The sequence below is a fragment of the Lotus japonicus genome, chromosome 4 (assembly GCF_012489685.1).
Source record: "Lotus japonicus ecotype B-129 chromosome 4, LjGifu_v1.2".
NCBI classification, from domain to species: domain Eukaryota; kingdom Viridiplantae; phylum Streptophyta; class Magnoliopsida; order Fabales; family Fabaceae; genus Lotus; species Lotus japonicus.
This window is the reverse complement of record NC_080044.1, coordinates 75,915,188-75,940,600: the sequence shown is the minus strand read 5'-3', so window position 1 is coordinate 75,940,600 and position 25,413 is coordinate 75,915,188. Positions and strand designations below refer to the sequence as shown.

At 37.0% G+C, this 25,413-nt stretch overlaps 1 protein-coding gene and 2 non-coding genes across 5 annotated transcripts; 2 read left to right on the top strand and 1 right to left on the bottom strand.

Moving 5' to 3' along the window:
• Positions 1–12,649: 12,649 nt before the first annotated feature.
• On the bottom strand, positions 12,650–12,723 carry TRNAI-AAU (transfer RNA isoleucine (anticodon AAU)). The gene has a single exon. It is a non-coding gene; the product is annotated as a tRNA-Ile (tRNA).
• Positions 12,724–15,483: 2,760 nt separating this feature from the next.
• TRNAG-UCC (transfer RNA glycine (anticodon UCC)) lies at positions 15,484–15,555 on the top strand. The gene has a single exon. It is a non-coding gene; the product is annotated as a tRNA-Gly (tRNA).
• Positions 15,556–15,828: 273 nt separating this feature from the next.
• On the top strand, positions 15,829–21,040 carry LOC130711599 (protein HIGH CHLOROPHYLL FLUORESCENCE PHENOTYPE 173, chloroplastic). 3 transcript variants are annotated; one of them, XM_057561284.1, is made up of 16 exons: positions 15,829–15,982; positions 16,211–16,340; positions 16,540–16,685; positions 16,851–16,901; positions 17,333–17,467; positions 17,639–17,662; positions 17,810–17,921; positions 18,002–18,127; positions 18,239–18,288; positions 18,606–18,764; positions 18,847–18,942; positions 19,027–19,142; positions 19,234–19,357; positions 20,121–20,234; positions 20,322–20,402; positions 20,566–21,040. In XM_057561284.1, the coding sequence occupies exons 1-16, from the start codon at positions 15,923–15,925 to the stop codon at positions 20,710–20,712; spliced, it is 1,671 nt and encodes a 556-aa protein (XP_057417267.1). In that variant the 5' UTR covers positions 15,829–15,922; the 3' UTR covers positions 20,713–21,040. The 3 variants fall into 3 exon arrangements, with proteins under 3 accessions (XP_057417267.1, XP_057417266.1, XP_057417268.1); XM_057561283.1 differs by having other exon boundaries at positions 16,211–16,405; positions 16,524–16,685; XM_057561285.1 differs by lacking the exon at positions 15,829–15,982 and having other exon boundaries at positions 16,265–16,405.
• The last annotated feature ends 4,373 nt before the right edge of the window (positions 21,041–25,413 follow it).

Genomic DNA, 25,413 nt, shown 5'->3' with positions numbered 1-25,413 from the left:
AAAACATAAGTCGAATTTATCGACGCCTATCATGCAGTCATAGCTAATATGTAAGTTGCCCTAACCTCGAGCTGTTCCAGCTTCGCAAACAAAGTTCTCCTCAAACAATTGCTCTGAGTCTTCCAAAGTTCCTTCAACTGAACCTCGGAGAAAAACAAAGCAGAATTCAAACAAAATCGATTAGTTCGACCGCAAAACAATACATAAACGATAGACAAAGCATTAAAGCTTCAGAATAGGACAATCAGGTACGAAAAGACAAGTTTTCGAAACCGAAAAACTCCCCCCTAAAGGAAATAGTCCACGGCCTCAAAGGAAAAAGGGCTTCGGCTCTTTTTCTTTGATCAAATCAATTCACAAGGTAGTTTTAGGATAAAACTAAGGCAAAGAAACTGTCGGAACAATTTTCGGACAATCGGGTCGAAATATGACTATCCAGGGGCATTTTGGTCCAAAATAAAGGCTCAAAACTTCAAAGTTATCAGTTCTGAAAACAAATTTGACAGCAACGATCCTCATGACATCCGTGACAACAAATCCTAAAGGCACGAAGTCAGATTAAGTCTTTTTGACAATAAAGTTTCGAAATGTGAGCAAAAAGGGTTTTGAAACAGTTTTTCAGATCCTGGACAACTGGATCACAATCAGCGTTTACTGACAGAGGTTTTAGGCTCATGGGAACCTAGAGAACATAACCCAAGCAAGAAATCGAAGAAAACGGACAATTTTAGAAAAAGCTCAAAACTGTGAGCACAGAACCGACTTTAGAAACTCAGCAGAAACAGTAATCAGAGGTAGGAATCGTGTTAGTTACCTCGATACCTAGAAGTAGAGACGAACTGCACGAAGATTGGTCAAGTTTTCGCGAAAATCTCTCCTCTCCCTCTCTCTCTACAAACCGCGGCCTCAAATGGTGAAAATGAAGAGGATTTTACTTTTTCGCCTATTTATAGGCGGGCGAAATCGCGGGAAAATGAAAATTTCGCGATTCCGATTTTTGCAGCACGATCACCGTGGAATTCTAAGAGAGATTCTGGCGTCAGAAATCCAGAACTCAAAACAAATATCTAGGATTTGGGAAAAACGATATCGAAAAACTCAAAAGCGGTGTCGGTTAATCTGCCCCGAAAAACTACTTTTTTCTGTGATGCTCAAATGACAAAACTTCCTACTGAAGAAAGATTGGAAACGTCGAAACAAGTCTGGCAACGCGGACGGAATCTTCGTTACAAGTCCCGAATAGAAAAAGTCTTCATCCATTGCTCGAAAATAGGGTTTCGAAGCAAAGAAATTAGCGTCGGCGGACATCCGAAAAGTGAAACCTATCGTGCGTACAGTCCAGAGTTCCGAAATGAAACGCTGGTCGATGGAAAAATAAAGAGAAACTTTAAATTTTCCGAGAGTTCGAAATCTCACTCAAAACGTTGCTTTAAGAGCGAAATAGCCTATTCTGGACACGCTCGCCATAAGGCAGGTGTGCAGACGACTCGCACTAACTCCGAAAACAACTACGCAACATTCCTCAAGCAATTCCTGAACTTTCTTCTTCATTAATCTTCCTCAAATATCAAACTCCTGTCACGCTTACACTGATTCTACGCGTGAATCGGAACCTAGCTTGTTCTGAAAATCCAGGTCTTACAATACTCCCCTCCAAAAAGAAAGTTTCGTCCTCGAAACTCAGAGTTCTGCAAAAAGTTCGGAATACAGTTCCTTGATCTTATCTTCCAATTCCCATGTAGCATTGCCCGTGTCATTGTTCCTCATAACCTTTACTTAAGCCAGTTGTTTTCCCCTTAACTGTTTCACTCTTCTATCCCCACTGCTAACTGTCGGTGTCTCAACAGACAAACCATCATTCAACTTCATGTCGTCTGGCTCGATCATTTGCGTCGGATCTCTGCTTGAAATGATACCGGTTGGCACTCCGTGCAGTCGCACAACCTTAGCCACTTACTTCTTTACTTTCGGTCGTCCGAAATCCTTCTTAAACTCGGTGCCTCTCTGTCATCTCAAAGTAGATACTCAACTTGTCCTCGTGATCTTCATCTACAGTCCAAAACTCCACTTGTTCGTTCGATAACTTCTAGACGAATCCTCCCCCTTGGAAACCGCTAGTCCATTAAAACACCTCTAACTTCGTAACTATTTTTACACACACCAAGAAATCACACTTCTACTTAGTCACTATTCGAATTAAAGCTCGACTTATGTCCTTATTTCTTGTCCTTCACTAATCTTATCCCCTTCAACATCAATTTATCAACAACTTATAAGATAATCCTCTTCTTAATATCTAACAATCCATTATTATCGTCTTCTTCCTTAGAACTTCCCTCACTCAAACCTATTTACACTTACTGAAATCCCTAACACTTCGCACAAATCGAGACTTATCCTCTAGAAGATTAAATCATAACTATACCTCAAGGGACTTAACTAGCCATTTTATCATCCGATCCTTCAACATTCTGAGATTTAACTGTTATCGTAGCCGCTAACACCACTAAATCTCTTATGTGTACATGAATCTCAGCTCACTAGGTCAACCTTAGCCCTAGGATTCTCATTCAACTTAGTAAAATTCACTTGTTAACCATAATATGCATCATCAAAATCCATAACAAAGTTTCATCCACTCTTAAGCTCTAAGAAACTTGTCCAAACATAACAACTTCAAGTATTCATCTTAATACTAACACTTTCCTTTTTGTCACTCAATCACCATCTTGTCAATCAACCTCTTAATCCCTCAATCAAATTCTGACAAACTTCGAGTCGTACACACCTTAGATAGACATTCATAGATTTAAAGCCTAAACCTTCACCAAGTTTGGTCCTCTAATGACCTTTAATCCTTCAATACTTCTTAAATGGATATCCGTTTCTTAAAAACTATAACTCCTTCACTCACCCAAACGACCTGACCAGTGTCGTCATGCTTTCACATTCACAACTTGATCCTGCTATCCATAATCATAACTTATTATGCTAACATCATTCAAATCTTATCACATGGTCATTATGTCCGCAACCTCATAATCAACATCAATCGATCACCAACCTTAACACTCCACACAACCCAGAATTCCCTTACTTCAAGATCTCTCTTATACTACACCTCAATGGTCTTAACCCGAAACTCACCTTCAGGTCTTCAATCTTCTAAGATTCAACTCCTATTGTCACACCTACAACCATAAGATCTCCTACTCGTACGTGATTCTCGGCTCTCAAGATTCAATCTTAACCCTAAGATTGCAATCCAACTTAGTAAATCTCACTTAGTAATCTCCAGCATATTTCCTTGGAATCCATATCAACAACCTCAAGTATTCAACTTATGCTAAAACTTTCTTTCTCCAACTTAATCATTAATTCAACACTTTTCAAGCGAAAATTCATCTCTTAAGACTATAATGTCTCCACATATTAATCAACCGCTTAGCAAAACTTATTCCTCGAACTCGACTATAACAATCTAGTTCAGAGCTAATTCTTCTCAATCTCGCTACCATCAAGGTATCATCTAAAACATGATTAAATCCAACTTATTTAGTCTCTAACAACTCCCCTCAGCAATCACATAACCTATGACTTCATAACTTCCGAGAAACTACTTAATACTTTTCCAGCACTAAATCTCTTGACTTGGTCTACCTCTACTTGGAGTAATCACACGAACTAACCAATCAATGTCTATACGACACTCATCGAATTCCAAAGATTTAAATCTTAATCTTTCACAATCAAATGCTTAACACGAACTTTCCTCCCAGATCCGACTAATCCTCATTCAATTCAAATTCATCTTACCCGTCCTTCTATCAAAGTCCATAACCAGCTGTGATTCCGAATATCACCCCCTCAATATTAGGTTGATCAGGCCTAATACATCGAAGGTGGAAATTTAGAAAAACCCACTGGAACAGTCAATGAGTTCCTATCCTCCAGTAGTCACAAATATCCTGATACTAGATCCTTTAATGATCCCGCTACGGAACTACACACCCTCAACATGACACGTATACTACCCATACGGAATCTCCCTAAGATTCGTTCTTCAGCTACTAGCTTCCTCATAATCGCATCGGTGGAAGGCTACTTTCTAGACTTAGTGTGCTATTCCCAACCTCGTGTAACTCCTATAGTTAAAACACGAGCAACTTCGAATAAGGTCCTACTAGGGATAATAATCATAGGATCATAGTATAAGTAGTAAATACAAGTTAGGCGCGTCACACTCGCTTCGAAGAGAAAAGAGTAAGTTATTCTAGAATACGAGAACAGTTAAAATATTACCATCGTTCCCACGTTCTTCCTCGTTCGACTCCTCAACTCTTGCTCCTCCCTTGATATGAATCCTTTCCTCTGTAGCAAGTTGTTTTCCTTTCCCCAACATTCCTTGATGATTCGCCCTTGAGTGCCTTACAATCTCTGGAGAAATGTCCCGGTTGGTTGCAATTAAAGCATAGTTTTCCCTTGATCTTGCACTTACTAGCATAGTGCCCTACTTCCCTGCACCTGTAACACGTCACTGCTCTTCCCGAAGTCTTGTTTCCTGTCCCTTCGGTAGCATCATTCCCTTTCATCTTACTATCAGACGTTTCCTCCTGGGGTGTCTTGCAGTTCACAGCTAGATGCCCCTCTCGGTTACACTTGAAGCGTCTCCGTCCAGTCACTGAGCACTTGTTAGCAAAATGCCCAAACTTTCCACAACGAGTACATGTCACACCTTTGTCACCAACTGGCTCCCCTCCAGTATCAGCAGTCGTTGGATTGTAGACTCTTGAGATAAGATCTCTTCCCTTGAAACGCTGATACGGTCCCCACTGATGGTAGCTCTCCCTTCTGTTGTAGCCTTGAGATCCTGACCTTATTGGTCCCCCAGCTCCTGTTCGGTTCATTCCTCTTTGTTGATACATCGCCGTCGCCATCAGTCGTTGGTGATGCTCACGTGCAGCCTCTTCAGCGCGCATATAAGCGTCTTCCGCAGCCTGGTTCATCATTGCCTCGATCAGTGTGGCTATTGCCTCCGCCATCCGGTTAAGGTCCACCATCCTATATCTCATCAAACGTCCGATTAGTACTAGCCATACGGTAGCACTAGACAAACCACTCAATCCGATTAAGTAGTAACGCAAACAATTAGAGCGAAAATCGCTCTGCAGACAATCAATTTTCACTCTTTGCAGAGTCACACAACCTAGCACAGAAGACCTATTCCCCAAAGACTCCCAAAAGACTCGACAAGCTCTGATACCACAATGTAACACCCCGATTTCCAGGTGTCACTTTAGTAACCAAAAATAGACTTTACGCTGAAAACAGGTAATTTTTTTTCGTTTGATACCTTTTAAATCAAGCAATAGAAAATAAAGACAAAACCCAACCACTAAACTAACCAACACACAAATATATACACATGTACAGCCTCAGCTGCACTCCCATGTCACGCGCACTCGCAGTGACTCCAAAGTAGTGTGCCCGTAGGCAAATAGTTACAGATCCAGAAGTGTGAGTGAAAAGGTTATAATTACAATCCACTGGGAGAAAGTCGGCCTCAAAATGGCCTAAGCAAAGACCCCTATAGTCCGACTGACTCACTGTGATCCCTCAATAAGAGAACCACACAAAAGCCATGCGTCGGGAACCTACCCCGTCCCAAAAGCAAAACGAATCAGAGCTCTACACAAATATGACGCCTGCCTAACTCTACCAACCCATAACTGCTCACACATCCGAGTCCTCGGCGAACTGAAGACGGCAAGTTGAAGCTCAGCTCCATGCGTCGTAGAACTCCTTTCGTCAGATGTTCACACTCGTCAGTCCGGTCCTCCATGACCCTTCCCCGGTACGTCGCTCGATGACCCACAACATCGATCACCCAAGCGGTGGGGGCATCCCGATCCACAAGCTCATATCTGATCCCCCCCCGAGGGAGATACCATCGAACACCAGTCGGCCATCGACATCTGGCAGCAGGCCGACCGCCCAAACACAAACATACAAACAAAGCCAAGGCGCTAGGGTCAACTCACAGCAATAAGTAGATATACACTCAACATGTGATATGGGGTATAGATATATGTTGATATATATACATATAAACAATCCTAGCATGTTATGGCTCTAACATTGCTTCAATAAACAAACAACACACAATCTCAGTCAGCATGAATGTATGCGTGAAATGCACAATATGTATCCGGATTTGTGACGCGTTCCCGTTCGCCACAAGTGAAGCATTTTCACTATGGATGGACCATTCCCGTTATCCATCCTGGATGAAATCCATCCTGGATGAACCATTCCCGTTATTCATCCGGACAATCGGGTCGAAATATGACTATCCAGGGGCATTTTGGTCCAAAATAAAGGCTCAAAACTTCAAAGTTATCAGTTCTGAAAACAAATTTGACAGCAACGATCCTCATGACATCCGTGACAACAAATCCTAAAGGCACGAAGTCAGATTAAGTCTTTTTGACAATAAAGTTTCGAAATGTGAGCAAAAAGGGTTTTGAAACAGTTTTTCAGATCCTGGACAACTGGATCACAATCAGCGTTTACTGACAGAGGTTTTAGGCTCATGGGAACCTAGAGAACATAACCCAAGCAAGAAATCGAAGAAAACAGACAATTTTAGAAAAAGCTCAAAACTGTGAGCACAGAACCGACTTTAGAAACTCAGCAGAAACAGTAATCAGAGGTAGGAATCGTGTTAGTTACCTCGATACCTAGAAGTAGAGACGAACTGCACGAAGATTGGTCAAGTTTTCGCGAAAATCTCTCCTCTCCCTCTCTCTCTACAAACCGCGGCCTCAAATGGTGAAAATGAAGAGGATTTTGCTTTTTCGCCTATTTATAGGCGGGCGAAATCGCGGGAAAATGAAAATTTCGCGATTCCGATTTTTGCAGCACGATCACCGTGGAATTCTAAGAGAGATTCTGGCGTCAGAAATCCAGAACTCAAAACAAATATCTAGGATTTGGGAAAAACGATATCGAAAAACTCAAAAGCGGTGTCGGTTAATCTGCCCCGAAAAACTACTTTTTGCTGTGATGCTCAAACGACAAAACTTCCTACTGAAGAAAGATTGGAAACGTCGAAACAAGTCTGGCAACGCGGACGGAATCTTCGTTACAAGTCCCGAATAGAAAAAGTCTTCATCCATTGCTCGAAAATAGGGTTTCGAAGCAAAGAAATTAGCGTCGGCGGACATCCGAAAAGTGAAACCTATCGTGCGTACAGTCCAGAGTTCCGAAATGAAACGCTGGTCGATGGAAAAATAAAGAGAAACTTTAAATTTTCCGAGAGTTCGAAATCTCACTCAAAACGTTGCTTTAAGAGCGAAATAGCCTATTCTGGACACGCTCGCCATAAGGCAGGTGTGCAGACGACTCGCACTAACTCCGAAAACAACTACGCAACATTCCTCAAGCAATTCCTGAACTTTCTTCTTCATTAATCTTCCTCAAATATCAAACTCCTGTCACGCTTACACTGATTCTACGCGTGAATCGGAACCTAGCTTGTTCTGAAAATCCAGGTCTTACATTAATCACTGAGGTCACTTGTAATGATTTTGTGTCTCTTGAGTTTGTTTGTTACACCTTGAAGTGATGATGTTTTTATTGAATTTTAAAATATTATGTTTGATGGTGTTTTCATTGGATTTGCTATGGGTTATATATAAAATTTCGTGCAAATTTTTATTGCTACTCTTTATAGTTGTATTTCACATTATATTATTTGTATAGGCATGGCATCTGAAATTACACAACAAGCTGGAAAAGTTAAAGTAGAGCGTAGGGCTTGGAGTGATGAAGAGTTTAATGCGTTATTGGATTACTTGGAAGAGGTTGTTGCTAATAACAAAAGGTGTGACGCTGGACAATTTAAAAGTGGTACTTTTAAATGGTTGGAACAAAAATTAGAAGCCAAGTTTCCTACATCAGGCTTAAAGGTGAAACCACATATTGAATCCATTGTTAGGAGGCTTAAAAACGAGTATAAGGAATTATATGACATGCTGAATACAAGTGGTTTTGGATGGGATCACGTGAACAAGAAAATTCTAGTTGATAGCGATGATGTATGGAATGCCTACATTCAAGCAAACAAGGTTATCCAATTGTTTAAATTAGTTTATTGAATGTCTTGTTTAGTTTTTCTATATTAAATAGTTGATGTGACTATCTTTAATGTTTCCTGCATGCAGAAAGATAACACAGTGATGAATTATAGGAACAAAGTGTTTCCTCATTTTGATCGGTTGGTGGTAATTTTTGGGAAAGATCGTGCCAATGGGAAAGGTGCAGAAGATCATTCTGATGTTGTTGAGGACTTGGACAAAGAAGCTAACACTCAAGGGAACAATATTACTGTTGAACATATGGAGGAAACTATTGGGTTAAGTGATGACGATATTCAAGATGTCACTCAAACAATGTGCACTAATCAAAATAAAGCTAAGGAGAAAATTACTCATTCTGAAGGTCGCAGGGCAAGGAAAAGGTTAAGAGGAGAAGATGTAATTGCCACTAGCATGGACAAGTTTGCCAACCAGCTAGTGGAAGTTGTTGGAAAGTCTGCAGATAGGATGGGACAAATGGCTGAAAGTGTCAAGTGCATGGCTGAAGGTGTGAAAGTGGTGAAAGACTTTTATAATGATTCAAGAGGAATTGCTGATGAGCTGATGAAATTGGAAGGTCTCACACCTCGAGAGCGCAACAAGGCTGGTTGTTTGCTTATGCAAAACCTCCCACTTGTGCATTTATTTTGGGGTTTCCAAGGCGAACACAGAGTTCAATTTGTGAGAGATTTACTTGAAGATAACTAAGTGCACGACAATTTGGAGTTACAAAAGTTTTATTATGCAGTTAACAGTTATGGCAGTTACAAATAGTAGTGGAAGGAATTTCATCTTATTTTATATTATTATAATTTGATGTTATTTAATGTTACTTTCAATTAGAACTTAATATTTTATTATGGAGTTATATATAATGTTTGGCTATTTTTTATGTGGTGCACTAAAAGATGTGTAGTTCTTATTTGTTTTTATATAATTAAATTGTTTGAACTTTTGGTATGAACACAGATCAAAATTCTATATTGTGGGTTGCAGGCATCAGTACAGAATGATAGTTTTGAATAAAGTTTTATGTTGCTTGGTGTAGAGACCTGCTGCTTTTGTGGTTCTGTTTTATGTTTACCTCTATGCTTTTTCTTTATTTATGGTCTACTATATGTGGTTTACTTGTGCTGATATGAAGGCGTGAATCCATAGTTGTATCCAGGTCTGGTGCATAAGAGTGGGACGTTGGTTTTGGATGATTTTTTAGTGGGTGGGGGTAGGGGTGTTCGCGGATTGGATTGGATCGGTTTTGAGGAGAAAAATCATCCGATCCGATCTCATCGGTTTTATGATTTTGTCATCCAATGGATTTTTTACTAAATTCAAATCCGAACCAATCCGATCCAATCTATAGCGGTTTGGATTGGATTGGATTATTCGGTTTTTGTTTCACTTTTTTATACTTTGAAATTGTGTTGTATAAATTTTAAAAATATATAATATATGATAAATACAATGATACATAATTTATAACATTAATATAACATTCATAAACTATAACATAGTCAACATATTTTAAAATTATGATTATAATTGTTTACTTTGATGCATGTATATAGTAAACTTTGATGCATGTGTGATATAATCAATATATATACAATAAATATGTACTATGTAAGTGTAAATTGAATGATATATGTATAACTAAAAGTATACGTATTTGTGAATGTTCGGTTTGGATTGGATTGGTTCGGTTTTGGAAATCAAATCCGAAATCCGATCCGATCCAATAAATAATTTCGGTTTTTTCAATTTTCAGTCCGTTCGGTTTTCGGTTTGATTGGATTTCGGTTTTTTTGGATCGGTTTGTCGGTTTTGTTTGGATTGGTTCGGTTATGAACACCTCTAGTGGGGATGTATTAATGGGTTGGTTATGTTGCTGAAAGAATAATATATATATATATATATATATATATATATATGTTATGTATGTATATCTATGCCTAATATTTTTAATTGCTTTTGATAATATACAGTAAAGTACTTTAAAAAAAAAGTATTTATTATATCAAAAGTTAATTCAATATGTCAAAATTTAAAAAAATAACGAAAGGGTATTTTTGTACAAATAGTTATTTTTTATACTATCCATCGTTATTCATCGCGTCACCAAACGTAGGATTGTATTAAGTTAAACAATACGACATGTTATACAACGTCTCACCAAACGCTGTATAGTATTAAATTTTAATAAGGTCTTATACAATCAGGCCTTATACAATCAGGCCTTATACTATCAAGCCTTATACTATACAGCGTACCAAACGGGCCCTGTATCTTTACTATAATGATTTGATGTATTTGATAATTATCGGTATTGTTAATTAATTGATTAAATTAAATAAATAATTAAATTAATTGAAAATTGATATTATGTCTTAATTGAATAATTATTCAAAACTATAATTAAATTTTTAAAAAGAAATTAATTTTCTATAAAAATTCATAACTTATGTGTCAGCATGAGAAAATACGTGATTTAATCAGAAATAAATACGTAGGTGATCAGTCAGAAAGATATATGTGATGATCATGAGTTAAATTTAGGCTTAAAAGCATTTGTTGCCTCTGATGTTTCATGATTGTGCAACTGACACCCCTCATTTATTTTTGTCAATGTTTGTACCCCCAATGTTATTGAAAAGTGTAACGAGTACCCCTCCGTCACTTTGACGTTAAAAATTAACGGAAGGGGCTGATGTGGCTTTTATTATTTTTTTTTTTTGGAGTTGCCACGTGGAAATAACTTTAAAATTTGAAAAAATAGGAGAAGGAGATTCGAACCCAGGCTCTGTAAGTGGCAAAACCGCACTTTACCAATTAAGCTACATAGAGAATTGATTTATTTAGTAACACAATTTTATTTATATCATTAACCCTCCTTCCCCCTCTCTCCTTCTCTTCATCTTTCACCCCCAATTTCTGGTAAAACTCCCTTTGAGTGGTTACCGATTGGGTTTCTAGGAAAGGGGTGGGGTGGGGTGGGTTGCGGTGGTGGTTGGAGGTGAGTGGGTTTCTGGTTTTTGGGGTGGGGGTGGGGTGGGATGCGGTGGTGGCCGATTGGGTGATGGCGGCGGAGTAAAGCGGCGCGACGGTGAGGCTGGGGATTGGGTTTCCAATATGGGGGCGGGGGTCGATTTGCGGTTGTGGGTTGCAGTAGGGATGAAGTGAGGTTGGGTGTGGTGGGTTTGGGGTTCGGGTGAGTTGTGGTTTGCTGGTGTGGGTGGTTCTGGGTTGCGGCGGGGATGAGGTGAGGCTGGGTGTGGGTTCGATGGTATTGGGGTGTGTTCTGGATGAAGATGAGATGAATATATGAAAAGTCTGTTTGAGAAGGTTTGATTTTGCAGAAAAATGGGATCTCTGGGTTTGTTTTTGAGTTCGATTTCTGGATTTTGTTTCCAGATCTGAGAAGAGAAGCACAAATTGATGGAGCTTTGGAGGATCACTTCAAGAGAAGGTTGTGCCCTGGTTCTTCACTGTATCCGCTTGGGTATTCTGGTTCAAAATCAATCCCTTTTGAGTTTTGTAATTTGGCTTCACTCAGGTTAAATTACTGGCGGGTACCATTGTTACTATTTTTCATATGCAATAAACATCGCTGCTTTCAAATTCCACATTCTGAATCTGCAACCAGCAACCCTTTCTTCTCTGCAGTTTGAATCTCCGCACAGGTACCTCGCATTTCAACTCTCATTCTCTTGAACAGAGATCAAATCACACTTCAACTTGTTGCAATTCTCTGATGGTTTCTGTTTTCAATTCGTTCGAATCAATCATGCTTTCGATTTTGATATTTTACACTCAGAGTTAGAGATAAACTTGCAATGTTAAGTTCTTTCAGAATTCACATTCAACTAGTTAGCTAATCAGAGTTTTTTTGTATTTGCTTTCTTGTTTCGGTTTGATTCGTAGGAAAATGGAGAGACTCAAAAAGATGAAGGGAATGAAATAGTGGGAAGTATTTTGGGTTTATGTTTATTACATTTTGATGAATAAACATGATATAAATAAATCTTTGTTCATAATATTACTAATTGTTTGTGTAGCTTAACTGGTAAAGTGTGTGTTTTGCCACTTTCATGTCTTGGGTTCGAATCTCCCCCACCCCTTTTTAAGTTTTTGATTTTTATTTAACGACGTGTCATTTGAGGAAATAAAAGAAAAATAAAAAGAAAAGCCACGTCAGCCCCTCCGTTAGTTTTTTAACGTCAATTTGACGGAGGGGCATTCGCTATACTTTCTCAGAACATTGAGGGTACAAACGTTGACAAAATTAGAAGAAAGGTGTCATTTGCACGCCCCTAAAACATCAGGGGCACAAAATGCATTTAAGCCTTAAATTTAATACTAGTGTTGGACATAATAACACTTTTTTTTTTGTCACTAGGATGTAATAACATTGATATTCATGGTTTTGCATGTTCATGAACAGCCCAAAGGCAAAGCCCAAGAAAAAACAAAGATGTTTATTTTGTCCCCAGAAAAGATAAAAAAAAATACAAAAGTGGCCCATGCAGGTCTCGAACCTGCGACCTTGGCGTTATTAGCACCACGCTCTAACCAACTGAGCTAATGGGCCAGTTGTCAAGTTAGTGTTTAACATCGTTTTTATTATTGGCTACCAACTTTTGATCCATCTTTGGCTACAAAATATTTTCTGGCTTTATGAAAGCACAATGGTTAAGTGGTTATACAATTGAACAGATTTATTGGCTCGAACTGAGCTTATACGGGGATACAAATACAATGAAACCGAAGCTTGGATATTGTTATCCATATTTATTTAGGCTTTGTTTGTTTGTGAAATTTTAAGGGTGGGGAGAAGAGTATGAGAGGGGAAGGGGTGGGGAGGGAGGTGTTAAGAATTCGTTTGTCTTTTTGGAAGTATGAAATTTCACAAATTAGGAGAACTTGGTAAAGATCGAGGAGAGGGTAGCTCACTAAGGGAAATGAAGAGGTTTGTAGGGTGAAGAGACAAGGTTCAAACTCTGGCGTAGAAACTAATTTACTAATAATTACTCTATCTGTCCCTAATTATAAGCTAACATTATGTCATATGTGGTCTCACTAAATATAAGCTAACTATGCAAAAGTTAATATTTCTTTTCATATTTACCCTTGCATTTATTGGAAGTGGAGCACTATTAATAATGTAATAATTAAAAAGTCTTATCTTAAATAAGGGTAAACATGAAAAATTGTGTCATTTTTATGAAAATCAATGTATCAAATATCAATTAAAGCTTTTTTAATAAGCGTGACTTTTACAACTTTACCTTATAATTAGGAACAAAGGGAGTAATACATTTGCTTATTAAAAAAATGATAACTTCATAAAATCACAATATTTTTAAAAACAGTTTAAAGTGTATAAGTTGAAATTAAACCAACTTAATCTAAGGATTTCAAGAAATTTAATCCGTAGAAAAGGTTGGAATTACTTCAAACCCATACAATTTAATTCTTTTTTTTTGAAAACTGGAAAATATCATTAAACCAAATCAAATGGCCATAGAGGCCGTTACATCGGAATCAATCAAACGAACACAATCCGGAGGAACCTCCTCAATCCAAACATGGTTGGGATCAATTTAATTCAGTATACAAAACAATCACGGGTTGGTTATAAGAAACATTGAATGAGTGCAAACCTTCTCGATGTGGAACAAATTATGTGCCATCGTTGTGCAGCTAACAACTTCAAAAAGTTAGGGTACAATAGTTACGGGGAATGCTAAACACTTACAAAAAGTTATAGTCAATCAATGGTAATAAACTCCCATAATATATAAACGATAGTAATTGGTTACAAAACGGTGATAAATAATTGAAAACAATTATATTAAGTAACAATAAAAAATTCTTAATTCCACCAAATACATTCTAATTTTACACAATTCAACACTAACTCACAAAAGTGAGCCCCAAAAATAGTGTTGTCTCATATAAACAAAGAAAAATTTGAAGATAAGCAAACACACAAGCTAATTATTATTGTCTATTAATGCCCAGCACCAGGGCTAGGAACAGATAGTAGAAGAACTCGATCCATGCTTATAAGGTGCCTTCCTATGAGCTTCTCATCAACAACCATGGCATTGTGTTTTTTGCTTGGGGAAGATGATGGCACGGTGCCCTTAGGAAGGGCACTGAAAAGCAAGCTGTCCCTCGAAGACAGGTCTATGTTCTTCCACTGCTTCTCTGGTCCCAGAAGAAGCTTTCTTCCTTGTAAACATGAACAGAGTGAGGCAAAGAGGACCAAGAATAGGAGTGGTGAAGTCCTACATCGTGCCATTGTGAAAAGAGTGAGACAAAAGAGATGAAGGGAAGAATGAGTACTAATGACTTTACTTTGGGGAACAGATTGTAGTGTTAATCTTCACCTATATATAACAATTGAAAAATGGGTGGAGGGAATTGAAGAGTGCTTGGAGATCAAGCTTTGTGAGGGATTGCTAAGTCAAGAGAAAGATTTGTGGGGAATGAAAAAAAATGTGATTTACATAGGAAGAGGAATGTGATGGGCTGTGTTGACATTGACTTGTAGGTGAAACTTGTTAATTAGGAAAATAATGATTCAATGCATTAAAATGTAACACATGGCATAAACATTATCACTAACGACTATTGATTAATTTAAAAATGAAAAATGTTTTCTAGGACAAATTATTCTTTGTAAGAGACATATAAATGAATATGGCATCCAAAAACTAACCTTTAATTTACTTTTTTACACACGTTGGTTACTAATTACTGGTAGCTTTTATTGTTCTAAAACAAGTACTGATTAGCCTAGACTAAGTATGATGGATGGATTGAGAAGAATAAAAAGCAATGCATTATTTATTGCTCACAACTCCAGGATCTTTCATTCAACCATTTATAGTATGTTGTTGAAAGGAAGACAACATAGCTGACTTAATGGGTATCAGTATCACGTTGAAGGATAGGACTTGATGATGATAAATGGGAATTGAACAAGTACTCCTACATGAGTGTGGATTTTAGTTCTAAACAACAAAAGTCAAGGTTTTAGAAAAGACAACTGTATGTGACAACTAGTAGTTAACAAAAAGAGGGTGTGCATAACTAGTAGTTAACACATTAGTATTACTTTGCTTAAATCTTCTATCCAAATATAGATACTTTGTACTTATTACTTAACATGCCAAAATGTCAATAAATCGTACATAAAGAATATGGCTCCAGAATTTAACTCTTAAATGTTTTTAATTGAAACGCGTTTTGTTGGTGGAAAAATGTGTGTGTAGCTGGAGTTTCGATCTACAACATAGACATGTTTATTAAATAACATTATTCCTAACTAATAAACACCAAAGCGTTTGTAGTCCAACGGTTAGGATAATTGCCTTCCAAGCAATAGACCCGGGTTCGACTCCCGGCAAGCACATCTTTCAATTTATATAAATATTTTTAACAAATTATTAAATTGTTTTGAATAATAACCATATTTTATTTATGGTTATTCACTTATTCTGGCCTAAACAAAAGATTTTCAATTTTCAAAAAAAAGTTATTTTTTAAAAGGAAAAAAAGTTTTATTTTTACACTATAATTGTTTATAAATATTAATTATAATTATTTAGGTATTTTCAAAAAATTATAGTTATTTAGGAAATTAAATTAAATTTTTTTTAGCCAACCTGAAATGAAAAGTGAAAGGTTACATTTTTGTGTGGTTCATATGATTCCTGCACTGCAAATATCACCACAGACATAACTAAGCTTATTCGTCTAGAAACTAGTATACTTTCGAAATGGAATTGTGCTCCACAACTCTATCTTCCCCTGCTTCCACTTTTGTTCTCAATTTTCAGGTAACATTCTTAATGAGTCCTTGGATATTTTTATCAAATGTTTCTTTGCATGAATTAGGAATCTTTTGGTTTAGGTTGTTGTTGTTGTTGTTTGATAATTGATATGATCTTTTTCTTCTTATTGTTCTGTAATTTTCTGAATATCTTTGCTCTTATTTGCTGAAATTGAAACTCCCCACTTCATCATAGCTAGTGCAAGTTTGATATCATTTTTGCCTCATTTTGTAGGGACCTAAATTGCCTAAACCATTTCTTCAGATATATGGTAGGCAAAAGACATTAGTTTATGAACAAACCTCAACCAGACTCTCTTCTGGAACATGCAGAGCAACCATATCAGCTGAAGCTGGAAAACAAGGTTGGGATTTTGGAAGATTTATAAAAACACTTTACTTCTTCAATGGACCTCCATCTCCTGCTAAGGTAGCTAGCATTTTATTCAATTTTGAACTATTAGAAAGAACAATAGAGAAGTGAAAAACAAGAGAGAAAGCTTGGTATGGATCAACTAATGAGTGTTCGTCATTTCTGAATTGTGAAGTTCTTTGACTTTCTAGTTGAGAAGCTATCCAGCCCTTCCCCAAGTGAACCGGTTAGCTCGATGGGAACTTCTGATATTGTCCTGGTAGCTGGAGCTACTGGTGGTGTTGGTCGAAGAGTGGTTGATGTATTGCGGAAGAAAGGAATTCCAGTCCGAGTATTGGTATTGTTGTTGCCTTACCTTGCCAGCATGATTTCATTGTATATCGTAGTTTCTAGAGAAAAAAAATCCCAATTTAAAATAAAGGAAAAAGTACAGTATTTTAATCTGTTAGTTACTGAGTTCAGTGTATAACAAATATTAAATTTCTGTATCAATATTGATCAGGTTAGAAATGAAGAGAAGGCAAGAAGGATGTTAGGCTCAGATGTTGATTTGGTGAGTTACTTTATTTGAAAGTACTGAAATACTTTATAGATGATCCAATGAATAAATAGTTTCTGAAAATTGGTATGTTGGATTTTGAGTTATCATTTTGTTGACATTGATATGTTGTTGGACCTAAACATGATGGAGCTGCCCATGATTGAAGATAGGTGTTAGTTCAGGAGGGTATGTGTTTGGATAGGAAGTGATAATCAATTGTCTTCCTGCCATCAACAAATTCTTTACTAATTTTCGCATTGAAGATTTACCGGTTTCAAGACTTGTGGGTGGAATGTAATAATTTTCATCAATGCAGATTGCAGAACCTTCCTGTTCTTTATACTTTTAGAGTAAATGGGTATAATGTACTACATAAAAGTTGATATTTCTAATCTTTATGCTATTTTTCTATGCTTCCAACTGACCTTTATGCTTAAACAAAGGTGGTTGGAGACATCACAAAAGATAGTACTTTGGTCCCTGAATACTTTAAAGGAGTCAAGAAAGTGGTCAATGCTGTTTCTGTCATTGTTGGCCCTAAGGAAGGAGACACGCCCGACAGAGCAAAATACAGCCAAGTATGTGCATTAGCTTTATCACGACATTAGAAAGCTTATCTATCACTGAGAATTGAATGTTAATGTTGACTTATATCACCTGATTGCTTTTCTCAATTATTTCAGTTTATTGATTGTTTGAAGGCTTTATAATTATTTCTGTAGCTGAATGAATTTTTTGTTTTGGTGCAGGGAATTAAGTTCTTTGAGCCAGAGGTAGCTAACTGGTTTTCCTTTCTGATGACACTACCTTCCGAGTCAGATTTGTTACTTTTCTATCTAATTTGGAAGTCCAGTTGGTCCACAAGCTCATTATGTGAAATTTTGGAAACTATTTTCTTAGATATTGATTAATTGAAACAGATAAAAGGTGATTCACCTGAAAAGGTGGAGTACATAGGAATGAAAAATTTGATCAAGGCTGTGAAGGACAATCTTGGACTTCGAAGGGGAAAGCTATTGTTTGGATTTGAAGGTAGATTCCTAGCTAACATATTGGATATCAATTTACTTCTATGCATCCTATTGATAATACTATTTTATTCTTCCGTGCAGACAATAATTATAGGCAGCTTTCTTTTGGCGCTTTAGATGATGTGGTAATGGGAGGAGTTAGTGAAAGTACATTTCTAATTGACCCAAGTGGTAATGAAAATGGTGGACCAACTGGGGTTTTTAAAGGTATGTGTCCAATTCTAGCAAATGTTGCGTGCCTGTGATATTTTGGAGACTAGCATAACTTGTCTTCTTTGTTTCAATGCTCAAAATCATATAACTGTTTGTCTAGTCCAGGTGTTGTTTCAACGGCGAATAATGGTGGCTTTACAAGTACAAGAACAAAGGTAAACTGCAATTAATTTTATTAAATTTTCAATGAGGTCTCACAGAAGGCAATGGCATAGTGTTGAGTAATTGCCACTTGATTCAATACATAGACCACTATATGGAAATAATATGCCTGTAAATCTATGTCAAAAAAAAAATATGCCTGTAAATCTGTAATTATTTCTCTGTTTCTGATGTGTTCCTGCCTACAACGATCGGTTATTATTGTTGCCTGTGATGAGCATATGTTGTGATTTCACTTTAACTAATTAACTTGGAAACTAAGTTCTTCAATGAAAAAGAGAGCTTAATATAATTGGTTTTCACTTTTCAGAATTTCTCAAAACCTGAGGATCTTTCTGCATATGATGGCTTGGAGTTCCGTCTAAAAGGTGATGGGCGTAGATATAAAGTCATTGTTCGCACAAGCAGTGATTGGGATGCTCTTGGTTACACTGCAGGCTTTGACACGGAGAAAGGCAAATGGCAATCGGTAGTTAACATCTAATAGAATAGTTACAGTCTAGACAATCAACTAACAACTCTCAAGGTTTTAATTCTTTTGTCTTCTACAGATTCAGGTCCCATTTTCTTCCCTGAGGCCTATATTTCGAGCAAAAACAGTGTCTGATGCTCCACCATTTGATCCAAGCATTGTTATGTCATTGCAGGCATGGCTCTGCTTAGTATTTCTAGGTCTTTTAGCTAGCAATCTCTCACACTGGTTGTTAATAACAAAGTGAAATTCTCTGCAGCTCATGTTCAGCAAGTTTGAATATGATGGTAAATTAAATGGAACTTTTGTGGAAGGTCCATTTGAGCTTCCTGTATCTAGCATTCGGGCGTACATAAAGGATCCAATAACGCCCAGGTTTAGCCTTATCCTTTTGACTATCTTTCCACTCCGTTTTTCACTGATATGCTTAATCTTTTGTTGCACACTTTCTTTGTGTCACATTTAGATTTGTACACGTGGGTTCAGCTGGAGTTACCAGACCTGAAAGGCCTGGACTTGATCTAAGTAAACAGCCTCCGGCTGTTCGATTAAACAAGGAATTGGGTTCTATCCTTACATTTAAACTAAAGGTAAGAAAAAAAACTGGTGATGACTCCTTGTTTGTGACAGATATAGTACCAAATTTTCAGGTCTCCAGTTTGCATAAAATTGGTGTATATTAGGTCTTTGCTCTGCAAAACTGGTTTTATTGCTTAAGATTTTTTCAGATATGAAACTAGAAGCTGAAATTTAGCACCCTAGTACTGTTCATTGAGATAGAGCTAGCCATCAGAAATTCTATTTTTAACTCTCCAGATATGCTTAACATCTTCAATATCTATTGTATTGGTTGTATCTTCTTGATTGAAAATGTAAGAATAATATGCTGGTTTAGTGATAGAGGTTAAGTAAACTACTTACCAAGCGGACCATCTAATTATGAGAAATCTGAAAGGTCGAGCTAAAGTGTATTGTTTTAGCTGAAAAGTGCACATTTGATGGTGTGTTCGCTACATATTTTCAGATGATATTTACACATGAAAATTCCCTTGTATATCTCATATGACTGATATGAGTAACAAATTGTTAAACTGTTTTCACCACATAACCCACTTGCCGAGATGGTAGGGCTAGTTGATTAACCATGTGTGAACATATTTAACTAATATACAACAATTGAAATTTGAAATTTTCTGTAGTTTCAGAGTGACTTTAGAGACTTGCAGAAGTAGAGAAATTCTACTTCATAAAGAGATGTTCAATAAACCTTATTGTTTATGATAACTTATTTCCATATCCTATTGTCACTTCACGCATTTCTTCATTTGCTAACAGTGGTTAGTGTTGCAACAGGGTGAGGACTTAATTCGAGAAAGCGGCATTCCCTATGCAATCGTGAGGCCTTGTGCATTAACTGAGGAGCCTGCTGGAGCCGATCTTATCTTTGAACAAGGAGATAATATTACGGTATTTTGAAAACAAAAGATAATGGATGCTTTTCTAAGTTCCAGTTCTCTTGCTGAACTCCCTATCTCACAATGTGAAAAATAACAGGGTAAAATATCAAGGGAAGAGATTGCTCGTTTGTGTGTAGCTGCACTTGAAAGCCCCTATGCATGTGACAAAACATTTGAGGTCAGCCTTTTCCTTATTATCTCCATATAATGTAAACTAATGTGAAATACCACAACCACAGTTTATTGCTTTTTTAATATGCTCAAAAATCAAAATAGTCCTTAGTTAACTCTAACATTATGAGTTAGCCTCTGGGATTATATTAGGTCTGATCCTATTGCAGGTCAAAAGTGTTGTTCCATTTAGCGAGCCGTTTACTCTGGATCCAGCAAATCCTCCTCCGGAAAAGGACTACAATGTGTACTTTAAAGATTTAAAAGAAGGAATCACTGGGAAGGAAGCCCTCCAACAAAATCCCGTACCTGTTTAGTGTTTTCCTGCACTGCAGTTCAGCTATGAATATTGCAGAGGTGAGGAAGTTGAGAGATGCACATAATCTGTGTATCTAAAGAAACTTAAACTGTAGACAAATCTGTGATACTTTTCAAACTAGACATGACATTTACCTTAAAAGATGCATGTATATTCATAGTGCTTATACATAGTTTGTTTTTCCTTACTTGCTTTATCAGATAGGAACCCACAGAACTTCCATATTCATAGTTTGTGCTCATATTGGTATTTACCAATTTCTTCTGATTCTGAATTGTAAGGTTCCAAAAGATTATTAAAAATAAATTCTTTATATTGAGTTCAAATATGATGCACATTTACAAGTTTTTAGTTGTAATTGTAAACAAGAAGTGGCACACTATTTTAGTAACTTGTTTTCACTTACATTTAATAATTGAATAATTGTTTAAAACATATGACACCATATAGCCCATTACAATAAACCATGTTGTAATCATTTACCAGTATCCTTCACAGACACCATTTTTTCTAAGTGATAAACTAATTTAGGTATTTACAACTAATACTCATTGAGGAATGAGGAGGTAAGAACTATGAAGGAGGGTCTATTAGCCATCTCCTGTACTTGATGGAAATAATATTAGATGCCACTGTTTACCCTACTAAACTGGTAGCTGCTTAGCTGACATTCGAAGTAGCGATGTGGAAATTATAAAGCCTATCCTTGCGAAGAGCTTTGTCATTTAGTGCATGTATAGAAACTCATTCGAAAAACTCAGTGAAGTTAAAAATATAGTAGAAATAAGTAAAAATTAAGGGAAGTTGCTGAGTTCTTTGTCAGCCATTGACACTGTTAAAAGCCTTTTTCTCCTTGATATACACATGCAGGGAAGAAACACCAAAAGTTTTATGTGAGGGGTGAAAATTTATCACATTAAACAAAAATGTATGTTTTGATCAGTTTTTGTTTTCTTAAAATTAATTCTGTTTATTCACATAAGCTTTTCTCATAATTAATTTTAACTTCAGAAATAATTATAGAATAACTTCAAAACATGCATTAATCACAGGAGGAAGAATAGAAATTTAGAGGATGGTAGATTCAGTAGAAAGTGTTTTAATGGTTCAGAGACATGTGGGAAGGTTGGTGAGTTAATCACTCAGGAGTTGGTGAGTTAATCACTCAGGAGCCAGGACTCCAGAGTATAAAGGCACATATGTTGGGTTGCCTATTCTTGTTGAACATGAGAATTGAAGAAGCGTCATAGAGCTGGTGACAAAATAAATAAGTAGGTAACGTTAATAATATGTTGAAACTGCTTTGGAAACATGTTCATAACACAATTCTGTTTTTCCTTTAATGGGTAAAGCAATTTAAAGTGAGGTATATCAAAAGAGGCAAGCAAGTCAGGAGGGCCTTTCTGTGTTGCAATCGTCACCATGTTCATTGAGAAGCAAGGAGAAGTTTCTTCAGAGTAGAATTATAGAACAAAATCTAGGCGTGTTAAATTGGAAAATGACCTCAGATTTCTGAAGAAGTATGGTCATTCTCTGAAAGCGAATCATTAAGTATTTTCTACATTTGCCTACCAGAAATTTAAGACTGATGACAAGAGAACATGCAGATGTCATCAAGAAAAAGACCCCAAGTGGTTCTACTTTCTAGTATCTTAGAATATTTGGAAGTTAAAAGATAAAAATAGAAAAAATGTTCCCTGGTATTTTCTTGACAGAAAAAGTTGTAATTAATTGCATTATTATTTCAATTCTTCTGTGAACGTGAACAAGAATACTCGAATCACCTCGTCTCATGTGGTGGTGCGCAGCCCTTATTGACTTTGTCGGAACGGCAGAGCTACACAGGCACACGCAAAAGGTGTACTTATAGAAGACACTCCGACTCTCAAGTCAATGAGAGCAATGAGAAAATCTCTAAATCTAAGAAGAACTTAGAGTATAGCATAGTAAGCAAAGTCTTATGTAAATAAACGATTATACTTATTTATACGCTCGAAGTATGTTATCATTATATTTGCATGTCTTCAATAAGCCTTTGAATGATCTTCTGAGGGCAAAGTTGCCTTAAACTGTCTTAACTTGTTTGTCATTAAGTGGATCTTGTGCAACCGATCGGTTATGGTTGGGATGAGACAATTCTTAACTAAGTCCATCTTGTGCGTCCATATAGTACTCACTTAGTCACAAGACTTTTAAATTGACTGAAATCTTATTGAGTCTTTTGCACTAACTAAAATAATATTCATAATTCCATATAAAATTTAGGGTGTAGAGAAAGTTTCACCCCTCCCTACTTTTGAAATATTTAAGGACAAAATAGGACGGGCCCACTATGTTAGTTCAATAAAGTTAACTTGTGGACATCTTGACTTTAAACAGGCTGTGTTTCTTCCACACACAAAAAAAACACAAATGCTGTTTCATCGAATAAGAATGATCAGATTAATTTGGGTATTGATTAATTTTTGTTTAGCATCTTAATCAATGAACATACACGTGAGAGCATGTTAATGTTGCAAAGGGACCCCATGAAGTTAGGAGGATATAGGAATCTCCAGTAAAAAGTGTTGATAACAATAATTGCTCAAAACTCATTCTATATATACTTCTTATAAATAAAAATGAACATATACATCAATTCTGGATAAGAGAAAAAGTAAAGAAATACATATAAGTTCTTGTTAATATGATAGTGCAATCATAGGTTAAACTTGAATCCTCCTTGCTCCTAACAAGAAGCAACATTGTGAAATCTTCCTACTTATCAGCTTCTTTTTCTCCAGAATCAACTTTGAAACTCAGAATTTAGTTACAGAAACTTTTCTCCGTAAATAATTCTGGCTTAATCAATATTTAAAGGGATTTGCAAACATGGACTTACAATATTTACTGTCAGAAACAACAGAGAACCTACAAAAGGAAGAAGCAGAGGAAATTGATATCATATCAACCACTTTGAACCAATGGAACAGGAAAACAACAGAGCACTCTGACTTTTTTGCTATGATTTCTTGCATTATCTATGTTTCTGAGTCTTTCAAGCATCTCTTGCTTAGTTAATATCTTCCCTGGTGAGCTCAAGAACACTGTGCGAGGAACTGGTGGAGACCACAATCCACTTTGCTCATAATCAAAGTCGAATTGAGGTTCATCATAGAACTTCTGCAGCAACCTATCAGAGACAGGTTTTGAAACAAGTTGAATCTTCTTCTGCAAAGAGGTATCATTAGAATCAATGGCATTAGCTACCATTTCTTCACTCTGAGTCTGAGATATGGCAAGAAAATTTGAAGAATGATGTAATATCCCAAAATCCCAATGTGGTGCATGTGAGAAAATGAAAATACAGGTTGGAGTGATGTAGCATTTGAAAAAGAGGACAAATTTGAAGAGGGGTTAATGAAATGTGATAAGGACGTGTATGGCTGTAAGCAATCATAGATGGGACGTGAGAGCCATAAAATGAGATATATGATCAGATACTTTGTTTGGTGCTGGAATGCCAAGTGTACTGTTTAGTTTGTTATAGGAAGTTAGGAACCTACTTTCATATTTATTTATATATATGTACATGAGGATTGTACTCTTTGGTGGTGATGGAGGAACAAAAAAATTGAATGCTCTTCTGGCCCTACTTCGTGGGTTATCCTAAAGCCTTTTCCATTTTGGTTGTTGGTGAATGCAGAAGCATGTGGAGATGTGAGTCTAATCATTCCTGGGACACTCCATTGTCTATCAATGCATCATATGCAAAAGGGAAATGATTGATACACGTATCCACAGTGCATACACTAGGGTGTTCATTGAATAAGTTGGAACGAGTTTGACTTGACTCACACTAGTTTCTTTATAGGGTTAAATGTGTTCTCCGTCCCTGAACTTTGAGCGAGATCTGATTTCCGTCCCTCGCCGGAAAATCTTCCTAGCGCTATCCTCAAACTGACATTTTTGTTTGGAAACCGTCCTTGCTGCCGATTTAGCTCCGGCCGCCGTAGCCAAGTGTCACTTTTGGCCTATGTGGACATGCCACATCATTTAATAAAATGACATGTAATTTTTTTAAAAATAAAATAAAAATAATTTAATTTTAATTAAGTCCCACAAATCTTAACTAATTTAATTTTTAACCCCAAAACTAATAAGACTTAATTAATAACACTTTTGGTCCCTTTTCTTCAATCTTCAACCTCATTTTTCATAATCTTCTTCACCTTCTTCATTCTTCATCCCAACTTTCCAGAATAATCTTCACCTTCAATCTTCATCATCATTTTTCCCAGGAGCTTCATTCTTCATCATCTTCTTCTTCCCCACCCACCACACTCATCACCACACCCAGTCACCCACCGCCGCCTCCAACCTCAACACCACACTAAAATATTTAGCCATCCCCCAAACCCAGAAACCCACAACCCAGCCCCACAACCACAACCTTCAACCTCAGCCACTGCCCCCAACCTCATCTTCAACACCCACTGCCACAACCCCCAACCTCATTTTCAACACCGACATCCACCGCCCCCAACCTCGCCCACCACCAGAGGGGAAACGATGAAATCGAAGCATCAAGAGGAGAGATTGAAAGCGAGGACTTGAGGCATGCCATCGGGGAAGATGCACCGAATCTATCTCATATGGGTTTGCGACATCTTGGTTGGGTTTTGTGCTAAATTGGGTTTGGGGGTTTCACTAATTTGGG

Excerpts from the sequence above, each read along its gene's own strand:
- LOC130711599 (XM_057561283.1), top strand. The coding sequence starts at position 15,923 with ATGGAATTGTGCTCCACAACTCTATCTTCCCCTGCTTCCACTTTTGTT. Across the intron at positions 16,686-16,850 it reads GAATTCCAGTCCGAGTATTG|GTTAGAAATGAAGAGAAGGC; the intron begins GTATTGTTGTTG and ends AATATTGATCAG. Across the intron at positions 18,128-18,238 it reads ACCAACTGGGGTTTTTAAAG|GTGTTGTTTCAACGGCGAAT; the intron begins GTATGTGTCCAA and ends TGTCTAGTCCAG.